Source organism: Triturus cristatus, chromosome 6 (genome assembly GCF_964204655.1).
Source record: "Triturus cristatus chromosome 6, aTriCri1.1, whole genome shotgun sequence".
Lineage (NCBI taxonomy): Eukaryota > Metazoa > Chordata > Amphibia > Caudata > Salamandridae > Triturus > Triturus cristatus.
Genome location: NC_140589.1, coordinates 1,762,850,326 through 1,762,866,728, shown reverse-complemented (window position 1 = coordinate 1,762,866,728; position 16,403 = coordinate 1,762,850,326). Strand labels below are relative to the sequence as shown.

Sequence of the window (16,403 nt, the reverse complement as noted above, 5' to 3'; positions counted from 1 at the left end):
GCCTATCTTTGGGTACAGGTTTCTCCTTTTGTTTTCAAACATACCCCATTTGAAATGCACATGCTTGTCTGTCACTGTTACAAATATTTTTTCTACAGGTCATGTGGATGCAGAGATGTTACTGCGTTTGCGAACAGGGATACGGTTTGCTAAAATTACTTTCTCAGGGACACACTGTGTTATCAGCCAGGCTGTGTTTTCTTTTAAACACAGCTGAAATGGCCTAATCCATTAATTTTTAAAATGATTGCAGTTACAGCATTTTTGCGTTTTCTTCGCAGCACTTAGTACAAAGGCTTATATTATTTAAAGGTGTAATTTTTCTATTTTGAGATGGGTGGCGGTCACTGCTTATGTGAACCAGATTACAGATGTAGTAAAATTGATCTCGTTTTGAGATCATGTAATGAGCGTTTGTATATTTCCCTTGTTGTCTGACACAAGCACCCATGTTATCGTTTGGTAAGATAGGCTGTTTGTCTACAGTTGGATGTTGTCCTGGCGCTTTTCCTTTGGTAATAACATCGGGCACCGGGAAGCTGGACCTCTGTTTGAAGGAGTAGCCAAGAGGACACTTGGAAACAAAAGGTTATCTTTCCGAATTATGTTTCGATATGTATGGACTGAATACACATGCATTGGAGATGCACTTGAGGTGCAATTGTAATGAGCACACCAGTGCTTCTAGAGCCTTTTGTTTACATCTTGGAACAATGCCGCGGGGTATTTGCAGAGCATATTTGACAAACTCAAGGGCCATGTTGAAAGATGTCATGTGACTGGCTTGTTCCTTCGACTCTGGATGCAAACCTTATTTACAGCTAAAGTTTTACCAGGCATTAATTTGACTTGTAAATTGGTACACTGTGCAGTTCTGTGGAGCAGATTAATAACGTGCTGGTGCAGGGATCACCACTTCGCCACGGGTTCTTATCAAGTAAGGAGGAATCAACAGTGGAGCGAAGTACAAACCATAGGTAATTTATTAAGCATTCAGAATGGGTCTCCATCCAACGAGCACCATGGAGTTACTCAAGGAAAGGAGCACACTTGAACAATAGCTACATGGGTTTTTATAGGGAAGATGACAAACTAGGAACGCCTAGAGGTAAATAGCACTTTAGAAAGAACACACAAATGAGCTACGACAAGAATCTGACAGCCTCGGTGTTTTGTGCAATTTCTACGTTTTAAGGCTGAACAACAAAATGTGCTACTCTGAGTAGACTTTACTTAAGGATTAACTATTGCCTGAAAACCTTCGAGCAAGCTGACTCTGCATGTTTACGCAGCCTACAATGTCTCAACTTTAGCTTTGTGACCTAATGTTTATGCAGGTAGCGTCAGGGACAGAATCAGGCTGAAAACAGATCAAAGGTGAGTATGAATGAAGCACAGCTAAATTAAGAAAATGAGAGATTGAGATTTTAAGGTTTCACAGTCCTTCCTTTTCAGCTGTGCTGAATACATAAGGAAGGTACATAAATACATTTTCATTATTTCATCAATTTCAAGTTGTATCATCATTTCTCTACTTAATTCATGAACATAAATTGGGGAAGGCTTGATACGGTTACAGGTAGCTATATAAGCTGTACATGTCACAGGGGCATGCTGAATGCAGCAACAGCAAGTGAGAAAGATGGCTCCTATAATCACTATTCCCTTTAATTATGTCCAGTCCCAAGCAGAAACCATACCTCAAAACCATTCTGACCAAATCCATGTTCCTTTTTCCTGGTGTAATTCTGCAGTTATTTGATGAAGCTTTTGTGTGGCTCAATTAACATTAAGGGTGTTTTATGTATTTGACAGTGTGAATCCTTAAGAGAGGACAAGGTGAAGTGATAATGTTCAGATGCGGTAGAAGTAGGGGGCACTAGACTATGAACAGGGTAATATGTTTTAAGCCTCAAAAATAGACCCAAAGAAAAATACCAATACTAACAATAGAAAACATACAAATATCCCTATTTTTCTCTTTCTAATCCAAGACTGTCGGCTTTTAGCGGGCACCTTCCTAAAGGGCCTTAATGACCGACAACTCTACCTATTTCAACGTAATCTATATACAAATACCTATTTCAGAAGAACACCGAACACTATTCCCTATACTGATCTTTTATATCCAACCTGTATGTTTCTTAACCTTCCTTCCTCTTAGTGTAGTATTTGTTGTTTGATTGCCAAGATAACAAAGAGTAGCGTAACGATCGGCCAGAAACAGAGCAATGTAGTCTCAATTCTCCCAAAATGTCCTCTCTACACTATCAGAGTATTAAGTCCCAGGTGTCTTTTGCTTCAAAGCCTCACTTGCAAGCTTACGTACTGGTCCGGACGTTGGCGGTCTTGACCACCGGCATGGGTTGCCATCTCTCCACAGATAGTTTCTTCTATCAAAGTCTATAGTTCTTTTGGCCCTTGGCCACGTTTTGTATCAGGGCTGAACAATGTCAGGATGTTCAAACAGAATCTGTTCATCTGGGTCAGGAATGATGGCAGCAAGTTATTATTCCAATGACACCACTCCACCATTTAATTAAAAAGATCAGCATCTCCAAAAGGCACTTGCTGAGAGATCTGATTATATTCAGGTATTCCTCTTGTTATCCACTGATCATATGGCAAAGGGAGTGGCGCTTCTTTCTCCACATCACTGGCATGGAGCTGGTGCCTGTGGGCTTAATAGCAGTCTGGATGGCGAAGAAAACATGGACTGGCCTCTGAAAACTGTAGGGTAAAGACACCGTCTCTAGGCCTCCGCTTGTGACCTGGACCTTTAAGACTGGGAGAGAGACTGGCCTTCACCTGTGAATGGATCAAATGCAGATCTTTAGTCAATACAGTAATCAACAAGAATGGTAAATTCAATGTGAGATTGTCCTTGATCTTGGTACACCCTATACATTTGCTGACCTCCCCATAACCACCTCAACTGGTTGCAAGACCTTCAAAGGGCAGATCTGGGGGTGCAAAATATCCTGTTGAAATGGGGTACCTTTTCATGTGCTATAATATAAGTATGGCACATCCTGCACTTCTTGACATAGAACTCTGCCACCCTGGGAATCAGATTATTGAACCATACATGATCTGACATGGCCACTAGTCCTTTAGCACTGATATGGGCTAAACTGTGGGCCATGATAACAACAACATTCACATAATAATTTGGAAGCATTCATCTTGGCTTTCCTGACAGATCTATCCAACATCCTGTTGCATCCTGGCACCTATATTTTTTACGTTGTTCCTTCTGTTCCTCCGTAGCTTCTTCCTGTACTTCCCTAATGAAATCTAGAGTTTGATTAAACATAGTCACTTCTGGTGTCCATCTAACTGTCCCTACAATATACATTAAACTATACTCTAAATAGGCTGATCGTTTAGCTGTTTCATTGGCAAAAGTATTTCCCTGTATTACCTCATCTATAATTTTCTTGTGGACAAAATATTTAACAAAAGCAGCTCTTTTTGGAAACATCAAGGTATCCAGTATCTTTACTGCTCATTCCCCAAACTGTATCTTATCACCATGCAAAATAAAACCTTTTTATTTTTTATTTTTCCCTTCAAAGTCATCCGAATGAGGGGGCATCTCCAAAGGTATATATATTGATATTTACAAAAATTGGGGTGCGTCCCCTCTCCTACTTTTATCCAAATGGTCAATTGAGGCCAGAAGTAAGTGGTTGGACACATATTTCGCATCCGCTCTGGGGTGGTGCTGGGAAATCAAGACAAGCCCCCTTTGACCCAAAATGGTCCTATCCCCTCTGTTCCAACAGGTTCAGTTGCCTTGACCAGGTTGACTGACTGGCTAGGCACAACCATACAGCTCAGGGTCCACCGGGGGGCAGTATCCTAGGCTTAGAGCCCACTGAGTCGTCTAGGGAAAGGAGCTTGTCTCCTGGTAACAAGGGGAGCACCTCTATTACTGTGGGGATTAGTACTAGTAATAGTATTAATATCCCCCAAGAGTACTCTACATTGTCTTTTGTTCCCCACCAATCGCCAGTTACTCTCCAAAGTGCCAGTACCACCCTTATTGGGCCAACTGATCCACACCAGCAGAGTAGCTCTTCCCCTCTACCGGACCCCTCACTTCATCACCCGTGTCATCCTCAGTGTATGAACTTATTATCATGGAATGTGGCAGGTCTAAAAAATAAGCTAGCATGTCCAGCATGGGGCTCTTTTGTGGACACTGCTGACGTGATTTTATTGCAGGAGACCTGGGCAAGGGAGGAGGTTCATAGAGTTGGGTTCGTGACCTTTAACATCGCAGCCCGATGGGGAGGCAAGGGCCGCCCTTCGGGTGGACTGACAACATGGATCGGTGTACACCTGGGCTGCAGGGTGGATCTGATTCAGACAAATTCGGACGACATTCTATGCGTCCTAATGACCTGGCCCAACTCTCACAAACTGGCAATAGTGAATGTGTACTCACGTCCTATTGCTATGGCAAAGGAATCCAACACCGTTGGGGAACTAGCGTTTTTTCTTGAATCTTTAAACCGAGACATTCACTATGTGATCGCAGGAGACTTCAATTGCCATTACGAGCCCCTTCAAGGGCTGAATGAGGGGGCACTGCTGGATGAGGATGAGTTTTGGGGTATCCCGCAGTGCAGGTCCACTTTCGCAAAGGCATGGACCCCATTGGCCATGCAGATTATGACCCTAACTTTGCAAAACTCAGTCAGGGCGGTTAACGGTCGGATGCCCTCAGATATTCCCTCCAAATGTACTTATAATAAAAAAGATCAGGAATCCCATTTAGACTACGTAATGGTCCAGACCAGGATGTGGTCTAAGATTGTGGATCTGGAGGTTGTGAATAGAACGGACAGCGATCATAACGCACTGCTGTTGAAAATGGAATTGCCCATATCTGCGAAAGCCCACATGGAATCAACCGCCGACCCAGGCCTGGTTCTTACTAACAGGAGGAGGGTAAAGTGGGCGACCCTGCGTGAAAGGAGGGATGTACTTTCTAGTTTATATTCATCCATCCTTCCCCTGCTCAAAATGGCAAGTGACATCTGGGCTCAAGGGTGGTCCTCGGACACTTCTGTAAACCTGCTTACTGTTCATCAGGATCTGGTTGATACCCTTGCAGGCATTCTAAATCCTATCGCTCCCCCCAGGCAACCCAGGACTATCTCCTCGTCATGGTATAATGCCACATGTAGGAGAGCTAAATCTGATCTGATTAATGCCATCAAAATTGGCAGTGACAAGCTAATGATCCGCTCACTTAGGATTGCCCACTAACAAGTATTAAAACAGGCAAAAATAGATTGGGATTGGGAGAGATGGGAAAATTTAGCCTCTGCTCTTGCCAACAAGGAACCGAGCAGATTCTGGGCTATTGTGAATTCAGGGTGTGCGGAACCCCGCAATGCAATTGAAGTCAACCTTAATCCGGGGGTGTGGGAATCCCATTTTAAATCCCTATATGCAGCCACCTCTGACTTAGACCTTCTGCCCTTTCATTTACCTCCTACTGGGGATGCCGAAGTTCTGGAATTCTCCGTAGAGGATGTTACCATTGCCCTAGGAAAACTGGCAATGGGCAAAGCACCAGGTATAGACAAGCTACCCGGGGCTATGTTCAAAGAACAGCCTAAGATATGGGCGCCGTACTTATGTGCACTCTTCAACACAATTTTGTACGGTGCAGAGGTTCCGGGCTCGTGGTTGGGAGCGGAAATCATTCCTATATATAAAAAGGGTTCTCCCCTGCTCCCCGTCAATTACAGGCCCATTAGTCTCATTGACGTCCCCCCAAAAATATTTGCACAACTTATTTTAGATCGTTTGCAGGACTGGATCAATGAGAATGAAATCCTTTCTCCTTATCAGGCTGGCTTTAGAAGTAAAACATCTACCATGGACCAGATCTTCCGTTTAATAATGCTGTATTGGAAGACTGTGGTAATAGAGGGTGGCAGCCTCCACATGGTATTTGTTGACTTACGCTCTGCGTTTGACACTGTCCCTAGGGTTAAACTTTGGGCTGTCTTACGAGACTTGGGTGTACCCAATTCTCTTTTGGGAATATTGGTGAGGTTGCATACCCAGAACTTTGCTCAGGTCAGGTGTGCAAGAGGAGGTGTATTGTCCGCCAGGTTCACCGTGAACAAGGGAGTCAGGCAAGGGTGTGTCCTGGCCCCCACCTTGTTCTGCATATATGTCAATGGACTGTTAGCTAGCCTGGACGCAGTTCTAAACAACGATGCACCCAGGCTGGCAGGCAGGAAAGTCGCAGCCATAATGTTCGCTGACGACACCTTGCTCTTATCTAAGTCACCAATGGGTATCCAACGTATATTGGAAGGATTTAATAACTTCTGTCGTGAACATGGTCTACAGATAAATGTAGATAAGACTAAATACATGATTTTTAATCCGCCCTTACACACCAGACCACCCCCCACCTTAGACTCGGTCGCACTCGAGAGAGTTCACACTTTCCAATACCTAGGTGTCACACTAAGTGAAAAACTTTCCTGGGGCCCACACCTTGCCAAATCACAACTCAAACTGACCCAAATAGCAGGGGGAATATTAAAAATGACAAATGTCTCCACTTATAAACCCATCAGCCCTAGTCTTGAAATTTATAAAATGAGGGCCAGAGCGGCAGCACTGTATGGAGGGGAACTTTGGGGGCATGCCGTTAGACCTGGACTGATTAAAGTTGAGAACAACTTTGTGAGGCAGTTGCTCTCGCTCCCCCAAAGCACACCTCTATTACCGCTGAGGCTCGACTTGGGTATTTTTCCCATCCAGGAGGAACTAGCCATCAAACCCCTCAGGTTCTGGAGGAGGATTTGGCTGACCCCCGAGCTTGTGCAGTACAAAACTGAGCTACAAGAAATACTGAGATTAGGCAAGGCAGTGCATATCCCTTGGCTCTCTTATATCAAAGACGAACTCATGAAATTGGGTCTTGCAGACATGTGGGTGAATCCGGCAACAGCCTGTAGTGAGATCTCAGGGAATCTATTCACAGAGTTATACAGATCTCGATGTTCTAATGCATGGCTCCACGACTCACAGAATGGTACCATGGTAAAATCATTCATAGAGATTAAATCTGTATACTCATTCGAAGATTTCCTGGATGTAATTTTTCCTGTCATGGCCAGGAAGTTATACATACAATGGAGGTTTGGTGCACTTCCTTTAGCGTGCCTAACCAGTAAATGGTCCCCGTCCAGGTCATCACACTGTCTTGGCTGTGGCATGAATAAAGAGGATGAATGTCATATTCTCTTTTTCTGCCCTCTCTACAGTAGAGCAAGGAAGAATTGGATTGTACCCATCTGTAGGAATCTAGGATTTAGGAAGTGTTCAGATGCATTAAGGGTTTTTAAAACTGATACTGCAGGACATATTGTGTTTGCTCTTGCTAAGTACTTGCATGCTATCTGGATTAAAAGGAGTTTTATAATTTCAAATAGTGCCTAGCAGCCCGGGCTCATATCTGATTATGTAATTCCAGTTATTGCTGCAATAATGTATTTTTAACAGTGACTTCCACCCCTGCTTTACACTTGACTGGTATTTTTAGATATTCCTTCAACATTGTATTTTTAATGTATATATTATTTTATGTGTTCTTTTATGGCTGAAATATTGCCGAAATAAAGATTCAATTGATTGATATTTACAGTCAAATCTTTACTTAATTCACAAGCTCCAGTCAAAGCTGTCAGCTTCACAAATTGCGTTGACATTTGTTGTATTTTACATAACTCAGCCACAGATTTCAAGGGAGTAACTGTCTAAGCCGCTGTACTAGAGCCATCAGGTAGTTTGTAACATGCACCATCCACAGACAGTTCCCCTGGTGGATCAGATATAGGGGTATGTGTCAGGTCTACCTGTCCCTTATTACTGAGAAGGAGTCTAAAATATGCAGTCATGCTTCTCATCTTGTTGGGACTCCAAGAGGGGTAGTACAGCGGGTGGATTCAAAATGTTACAGCATTTCAGAGTGATATTTTGGAGCAAAAAGTAACTCATACCCTGTTAATATTGCACTGGTCAGGTGCTGGGTCTGAATAATTGTTTAGATATCCACTAAATGTGGTACTAGAATTGTTCAAATTGTGACCTTAAATATACACTTCAGATTGCTTTATCGCAGTGGGGTCCAATGTGGAGGAGAAATATGCACATGACCTATTCCTTCTTACATGGGACCGTGCCAAGTTGCAACCATATTTTACATGCAAAAATTAGTAATAATCAAGTTTTACCTGAAGCAGGAGCATTACATAAAGCATTTCTAAATTACATAAAGACAGCTTCACACTGATTAGTCCAAAGAAAACGGCATGCATACGTGCTTTAATGTTAAGGCAAGCAGGGGGTTTGCAAATTATGAAAAATTTGGTAATAAATGCATAGATATTAGATTGTCAGTGGTTTCTGCAAGTTCTACACCAATTATATCCTATGTTGTCGTATCGTCTCACCCCCCCTTTGACACGAGAGACCTAAATAGGTAATCTTCTGTTGATAATACTGTTATTGAAAAAGAGATACTTTATGTCCCAAGGATACTAAGTGATGCAATGATTTCACTGTAACTTGTTTCAAACCTTCTGCTGTATTACTATGTCTCCAACGAGTAGCTTACCAGTGTACGGTCCAACCTGTATTTAAAAAAATAAAACTTTGGCATTCAAAACAACATTTCTTTTATATTTTCACAACTCATAAACTGATGCCTACAGAGAAAATAGGTAACATTTTAAAAATGTGTTTAAAACTATTATTTCAGTTGGAGATGTTTATTACTCATTTTTATACCTTGGTGCAAGGGGTATTGTAGCTATGGTTTGCATGTACTACACATGCAGCTCTTCAGTTCAAATTGTCAAAGCCTTGCTTTTTTTTTTTTTCATTACTGCTGAAAACCCTTCCTAATGCACCAATGTGATCACTGCTGATACTCTTGAATGGGGTGCTCATTTTACATTACTAGTAACTTTTGTCACAGAAAATGTTGGAGACCCTTGTACTAACATTAAGTTGTTGTGAAATAGGGCTTTGAACGGGGATGTCAGAAAATTCCATAGGTGTATTAACTTTACCTGAGAAACAACAGGATATTGAGGGACTACTATCTTGTTACTTTTTTCTCAAATCAATCATAAATTGATAAACTTTTATCCTGTATTTCATCCCCCCTTTTAAGGACAGGAAGAATAGGGCTATTACTTACATTAGAGGAAACTTCCTCAAAGCGAGTAAAGAAATCGGGGACGGCCTCTCCCCGTTTCTGTTTACAAGCAGTAAGGAGTGTCCAATCTATTTACCTAGCTGGAACCATCGTTTTTATATAAGTAAGTATGTTACCATGGTAGATCCAGAATGAGCTGACTAGGTTTCTGACCAAGTTTCCCATCTCTATCAGCTGCTATAATGGCAGTCCAATCTCCTCCCAAATCAACAGCATGATCCTGTTTCCAGGTAAATCGCCACATATCTGGTGGCAGGATCATACCCCAAAAAAAATATCGATATCCGCTAAAGTCATGATACAGGAATCAATGGCTGCCTATACATGATCATAAAATCCCCTAGGATTTTTCCTTATGTCTGGTAAGGAGGCTTTTAAAGTAAGTACATCCATCCTTTTCCAGGGCGTATATATCCAATTGTATAAAAAATGGGCTCTAGCAGTAGGACTATTTGGGTCATCATTATCCTCATTCCCTCTTCCAGGAATGAACTGTGGCGCAGCCTCCCTCATAGGTCTCTTTACTCAAGGAGAGGAAAAGAGTTCATTAAATTATCAAATTATCATTGCAATAGCATAATTAATTCTATCTACAGGGAAGGCCTGTCTATTAATTGCTCCAACATCATCCAGGCCATTTCGCCCTGTAGTCATCTCCCATTGAACCATAAGTTGATGAGAGAGCTTATTTATAAGACCAATAAGCTCACCTTCAGAAAAAATCCTGAATCTGGTTTATCATGTCTTCTACGTCTATTTCAAAATCACTTAACCAATTTAATACCTTCAATCTTATCGCATCCTGACGAAACTGAGGTACAGTAGAGCGAAGAACTCGAGGGGTTAGAACAGATGCAGAAAGTACATAATCATTAGACATTTGAAGTGCAGTGGCCTGAGGTGGAGGCGCAGAGGCTTGGGATGGGGGTGCAGTGGCTTGGGGGTGCAGTGGCCTGAGTTGGAGAGGGTAAAGAGTGTACCGGTACTGGTTGAAAAATAATGGGATGAACAACCGCAGGCAAAGGAGATGGAACCAGGGGTACAAGGGGAACAACATTCAATGATGCAGGGGGAAGAGGTGTTAAAGGTACATATGAGGGTGGGGGTCGTTCTATCCACAACCTATCAATATCTGAATCCACATCTTCTTGGTGGACCTCAACTGCTACAATTGGTCTACCTATATATTCCTTAGATATTAATAATCTATGCTCCTTATCTAAACATGACTTTTTCTCCTGAACTTCCTTATCCTTCAATTCCTTATACTTCTGATACTGTCTTCCTTTACTGTTTCCTTTGTACCTTCTCTGCTTTCTGCCGCTCCCTCACTTCTTTTCTCCACATGCGCAAACTGTCAAACATAGCCGGCCTAACTTTCTTCAAAAACAATTGAATCTCTAAATACTCGAGTTTGTGAGGGTCCATGGTATAACTGGGGATCCCCTTTTAAAAATTTGTTCCAAAATGCATTTATACATGATGGAACAAATAGCATATTTGATGTACATCTCTATATTTGGCATACCTTCTGGTGGCGCTGGCTAACTTGCTTCCAAAATGCTCTGCTTATCGCGGCAGCAACAACAAAACTTCCAAAGGGTGCTAATCACAGGCATGTTATATAAGATTAAAAAAGACTTGTAAACAGAGAGAAATAAAAAATATTCCCACATCACCTGTAAGAAAAAATGTTAGCAAAAACAAATGGCAAGTTCCAAAACAGAGTCTAAGTTTCAAAATACCAAACTGATCCTAGGTTTCAAAATTCCAAACAGATTCCGAACGGAGTACCAATTCCGAATGGATTACCAAACAAATACCAAGTCAAGACGAATATCTAGTCAAGCAAATACCAAACAAATCCTAACCAAATGAACAAATGAACCGGTTCAATACAGATTTACCTCATGCGTAGTCTTCACCTCCCACCTGTCGATCCTCCCTGATCCAAAGAAAATCACCAACCGAAGGCCACAGTCAAGGCTAGCAGCCGCCAGGAAGATCAGAGTTGGAGAGCAGAAAAATCACCTTGGACCACGAGCAACACTAATCTCATCTGGTGGGGCGCTTCCTCAGCGAAGTTCATGTTACCAACCTGATCTCCTGCCCTGGTCCGACTGCAAGCGCTTGATGAGGACCCACGTTGAGCGCCAATTTGTGGAGCAGATTAATTAATAACCTGCTGGTGCAGGGATCACCACTTCACCACGGGTTCTTATCAAGTAAGGAGGAATCAACAGTGGAGCGAAGTACAAACCATAGGTAATTTATTAAGCATTCAGAATGGGTCTCCATCCAACGAGCACCCTGGAGTTACTCAAGGAAGGAGCACACTTGAACAATAGCTACATGGGTTTTTATAGGGAAGATGACAAACAAGGAATGCCCAGAGGTAAATAGAACTTTGGAAAGAACACACAAATGAGCTAAGGCAAGAATCTGACAGCCTCGGTGTTTTGTGCAATTTCTACGTTTTATGGCTGAACAACAAAATGTGCTACTCTGAGTAGACTTTACTTAGGGATTAACTATTGCCTGAAAATCTCAGAGCAAGCTGACTCTGCATGTTTACGCAGCGTACAATGTCTCAACTTTAGCTTTGTGACCTAATGTTTATGCAGGTAGCGTCAGGGACAGAATCAGGCTGAAAACAGATCAAAGGTGAGTATGAATGAATCACAGCTAAATTAAGAAAATGAGAGATTCAGATTTTAAGGTTTCACAGTTCGAACCTAGATAATATTCTTCTACTTAACGGGCTCTGTTTTAGCAAAGTAACTCGAGGGCATCAATGAGGGTATGTAATGGGTAAAATGTCCTGTTTCTTCATTTGTGATGCTGGGGTTAGACCGGGAAAAGGAGCATGAGCGTTTGGACTCTGCACAGAGTGGCTTGTGGGCAGCTCCTGATTCCTTGGATTGTCTGGCTTGTCCCAGTATCCCTTGACCATACTATGATTTCTAAGTATCCTCCTTTTAGGGGAATCACACAGATGACCTCAAGATGACTGGCTTTGTCCTGGCATACAGCTTTATTGGAAATAATACCTGGGGCTTGGTAATGGCAGCGGAGACCAAAATGTCAAACGATGTCTGAGTTTTCTAAAAACATTGTGGTAATTGTGCAGGGGACTGCCTGTGATAAATAATAGGTTTTTAATAAGTATTTAGAAACCGTAGACAAACCTATTGGCCTCAGGAGGGGCAGGGCAGTCAACATGAAAAAATAGCTGACTCACCCTTGTGCATCCTTGTTCTTGCTCATTATGATGCGTCTCTTCTTCTGTTCTCTTTTGTGCAATAGTGACTTGCTTTTGTATGTATTTTTTGCATTCTTGCTCATTCCTCTCCATTAGTAATGAAGTCACATTTCCTTTGTTTCTCGTGCTTCACCAGCTATGCTTTTAAGCCTGTGTAGCTTGGATGTAACCTTTGGGCAGCCAAACTAGCTCCCTTGGCAGCACCTCCAGGATGTATTAGATCTCCTGTTCAAGTGAGCCTCGCTGTTTCCTTTAGCATTAGAATGCCCTAGAGGACAGGGAAGAGAAGAGAAGAGAAGGGTTTTCTTCATGAACATTTTACCCTTTTCCCTGACCCTGCTGGTTAGCGCTTTGTGAACAACAGAGAAGTATGCTGTGGAGATGGAAGAGCAGGGTATCTGAGACCTATATGGACCAGTGTAGACTGCTCATGAAAGCTGGGCCTCTGTGGAAGGTGTGTGCAGAATATGGAGCACACTCAGTTCTGTAAGCCAGATGAACCAAGGTTTAGCACCCGGTTGACTGCCGAACCAAGGTGTAGCCCCAAGAGTGACATTAGAAGATCTCCCTAGTTCAAGCACACATGGAGACTGCAGGTGAGCTTTAGTTAATGTGATCTGGTGGAAAGTGCGCCAGCATTGCTTAACTCATTGCACCACTTTGCAAGCAATAGTGCCTTTCAACCTTTCAGTTCAACGCTACTCTATACCACCCTTCATGTTTGCTTGCTCCAGCCAGGCACTGAGGAGCTTTGAGTTGCTGGTGTTTGAGGGTACTAGTGCCGCTGCCAGGCTGTATGCACTGGAAAAAGTAGCACTATGGCATACGTCAGAGAGCTCACCATGATAAGCATCCTAGGTATTTGTTTCTGGAGGCAGCTGCTGAAGCCAAATGTCCTGGGCCACCTAGGCAGCTGATCAGATGTTCCATGAACACACGGCTCACATAACACTTTTTTAAAAATCTGAATCGGGAGGTTCTCGGGCATTAGATTTGTCTTGTGCAATTGAAGGCTGGGAATCTGCAACAGTGGCTTGAAATATTTGATGTTTGAGTATTTCTAATTCGCATCTTCCCAACTGCTTTGCCTGACCAATCAACCATAGGTCTTAGCTTAATGTTAGTTTCCACTGTTCTCGCTTTTTGTTTATATGAATTTATTTTCATTGAGTTTCTATTGACATTTTGATCTAGTGATATTATTTTTCTTTTTGTCAGAAATTCAAAAGTTTTGTGTTTAGGCATTCCATGAGACTGCATGTGTTATTCAGCTGTCTCCCAAGCTTGCTTCTCTTCACCTTTCCGTGCTTCTCTCTCTCTCGTACGTGTAATTCTCCCCCTGAACTTCTCCATGAGGTGGTTGCCCTCTTGTGCCCCCCGCCTTTGCTGCTTTACTTTCCATGTGCTTCTCCCAGCTCGCTCTCCCTCTCGCCCATTACAGATAGCAAGTTGTGCTTCATAGAAGAGTGGAAAGAAAATGCCATCAAGTCAGACTTCTTTACTGGACTAGGACCTTATTAAGGTCACCTTAGTAAGCATATGGTTTCAGTGGATACATTGTACTGTCCAACTATTTTACATATTTAAGTGCTACAACAGACTATATCTCAAAAGATATGAGGTAAAGTTACCTGTTATTTAGATGTTCTTATCCAAGATATTCTGAAGAGAAAATAATTGTCTACATGTTTCTGGTTGAAAAGTACATCTTCCTGTAACCTACTGTTGATCTTTAAGTTGTTGTTTTTTAACAAGGCTTGGTCTCAGTGCTTGGCTAGTTGTGATTTGCTCTCCGACCTCCATTCATCTTCTCGTCTGTGTCCTCATCGTGAAAAATTGCAGTTAAGAATTTCTGTTCTCTCTGAGCACTCCTTCCCAATATTCAGTCTAGCATCATTTCATTTGCGGTAACCTCTTGGTGCATACCACAGGGCATGCTGCTGCATCCTGGATGATGTGTCCTTTTCCTAATACCTTCTGTAGTTCCTCGTATAGCTTACCAGGCTTGTGTTCCAGTTGGCCATCTTTGAGGTTCTGCGTCACTCTTCTGCTATGCTCATTTGTCTTGCATGGGGCATATGTGTCTGTTAAAAGGCGTGAGTCACCTTTGAGCAGATAACTCCCATTGTCGAGATTCTCGTGGTGCATGGATCGGAAGAACTTGCATCATTGGGCGAGCCAACCTTTTCTTGTGCGGGAATAATATTTTTGCTTCATGCGCATGACTGCTTAGTGCGTGGGAATTTCTGGTCATAGTGCTGTTTTAGCAACAACAACAAAACATTCTGATGTGCGTTTGACCTGTCTTCATTCCTGCTCAATGATGAGTATGCTTTACAAGAGACTCAAAAATAGATTTTAGTATGCTGGCCAATTTTTATGTGGGTGTAATCCATAAATCCGCTTCCCTGAAAACTGGTATCCAAATCAGCTATTTAACATCTAGTTACTCGCACACTGTTCTGCAACACGAACTGGCTCTTTTTGTGGAAAGCTGTGCCGATTTGAGCAGTATTTAGTCTTTTAGGGTTGCTTGCTACTGGTGGTGAAGTGAAACGGATGTTTTAATTCCTAACGTTATCAACATCTTTATCCATCTCCTAAATTTAGAGGAGCCATTCGGTGTGTTGGAAAAAATCCTTTTCCACAGTCCTGCTTCACTAACCATCCCTAGTCGTAGGCTTTCTAGAATGTTGCTTTGTTTGAGGACGTCTGTTTGGGTTTTGAGATGCATTAGGGCATCTTTCACGGAATGGCCCCCTGTAAGGTTTGTTGGCCCACAGATATCTCCAGTTGTGTTGGTAGCCTATGTTACTTGGCATGTTCTGTGTGGGTGGATGGGTAAAGTAGTGTCATTTCTTATTAGATGGGTCGGTTATAGAAATGACACCATCTATCTTACAGAAATGCCACAGTGGATTTCTTTGTCGGAGCTAGGTTGGGGACTTGTGGTTTTCCAAAAACCTTTTTTTGTAAGTGCTATTAAATTTACAATACGGATTCAAGGCTGAGCTTGCTATGAAGGGTTCTTGGCAGGAATTGAGTATTGTACAATATCCTTAAAAGGAGGACTAAAGAACTAACTTTTTGTGCTCTTTTTCTTGCACTTTAGGGAAGAAAGCCGTTCTGGACTCGAGCCCATTCCTGTCTGAAGCGAATGCTGAGAGAATTGTTCGCACCTTGTGCAAGGTGCGTGGCGCCGCCCTGAAGCTGGGTCAGATGCTGAGCATTCAAGGTAGGTGCATCTCTCCTCTGCTCATAGCGATTAGTGACCACTTGGCCACCTGTTTACTTCCCCCTCAGCCTTTGCAAGAAGGGTCACTCCAGATCCTCGATTACCCTCCTTACTACTACTCATGAACTCTAGTGCGTCACTGTATTAAATAAATGACTGGTTGTCTATTTTGTCGTGCTCTTGTTGCCAAAGAAGAATGCTTACCGATGTGCTTTTGTCCATAATTGGATTACAGAGACTTAAAACTAATTTTACAACAGCTCTGTTGACGTCGCCAAGCTCTGTGCCCCAGCAGAACTGGATTAAATGTGATGTGTTGCCTAGGTTATGCGCATTCCCTTCACAGACTTTATAGCTGGCAGGAGAGATGTGGAGGGAGAGACTGGCCTGGCTACATCGTTGCTTGTTTCAGGTCTTTTTTTCCCCCAGATTCTATTCGGTTTTTAAGTTAGAGAGTTTAATAAAATGATAATTTCCTAATAAGATAACAGTATTAACTCCAATCACCTGCTACATTTGATAAATACATATAGTATTCAGATTAAGCATCCTGGAGTGGGCCATTAGTAGGAAGTTGAGGGGTGCAGACTGAAATTTTGGACCATGAGTCATTCTGAAATATATTGTGTGGCTGGGAGATA

At 42.4% G+C, this 16,403-nt stretch overlaps 1 protein-coding gene and 1 long non-coding RNA gene across 4 annotated transcripts in view; one reads left to right on the top strand and one right to left on the bottom strand.

Annotated features, from left to right (window-relative positions):
* Window positions 1-16,403, top strand: part of COQ8A (coenzyme Q8A) — a 330,849-nt gene that overhangs the window by 164,597 nt on the left and 149,849 nt on the right. For all 3 annotated transcript variants that reach the window (XM_085613033.1, XM_085613034.1, XM_085613035.1), the window contains one exon: window positions 15,640-15,762. In XM_085613033.1, coding sequence (XP_085469159.1) covers window positions 15,640-15,762 — 123 coding nt within the window. The remainder of the gene's footprint in view (window positions 1-15,639; window positions 15,763-16,403) is intronic.
* Window positions 962-11,413, bottom strand: LOC146821947 (uncharacterized). The gene is made up of 2 exons (XR_014963208.1): window positions 11,173-11,413; window positions 962-2,808 (listed from the first exon to the last, which is right to left on the bottom strand). It is a non-coding gene; the product is annotated as an uncharacterized LOC146821947 (long non-coding RNA).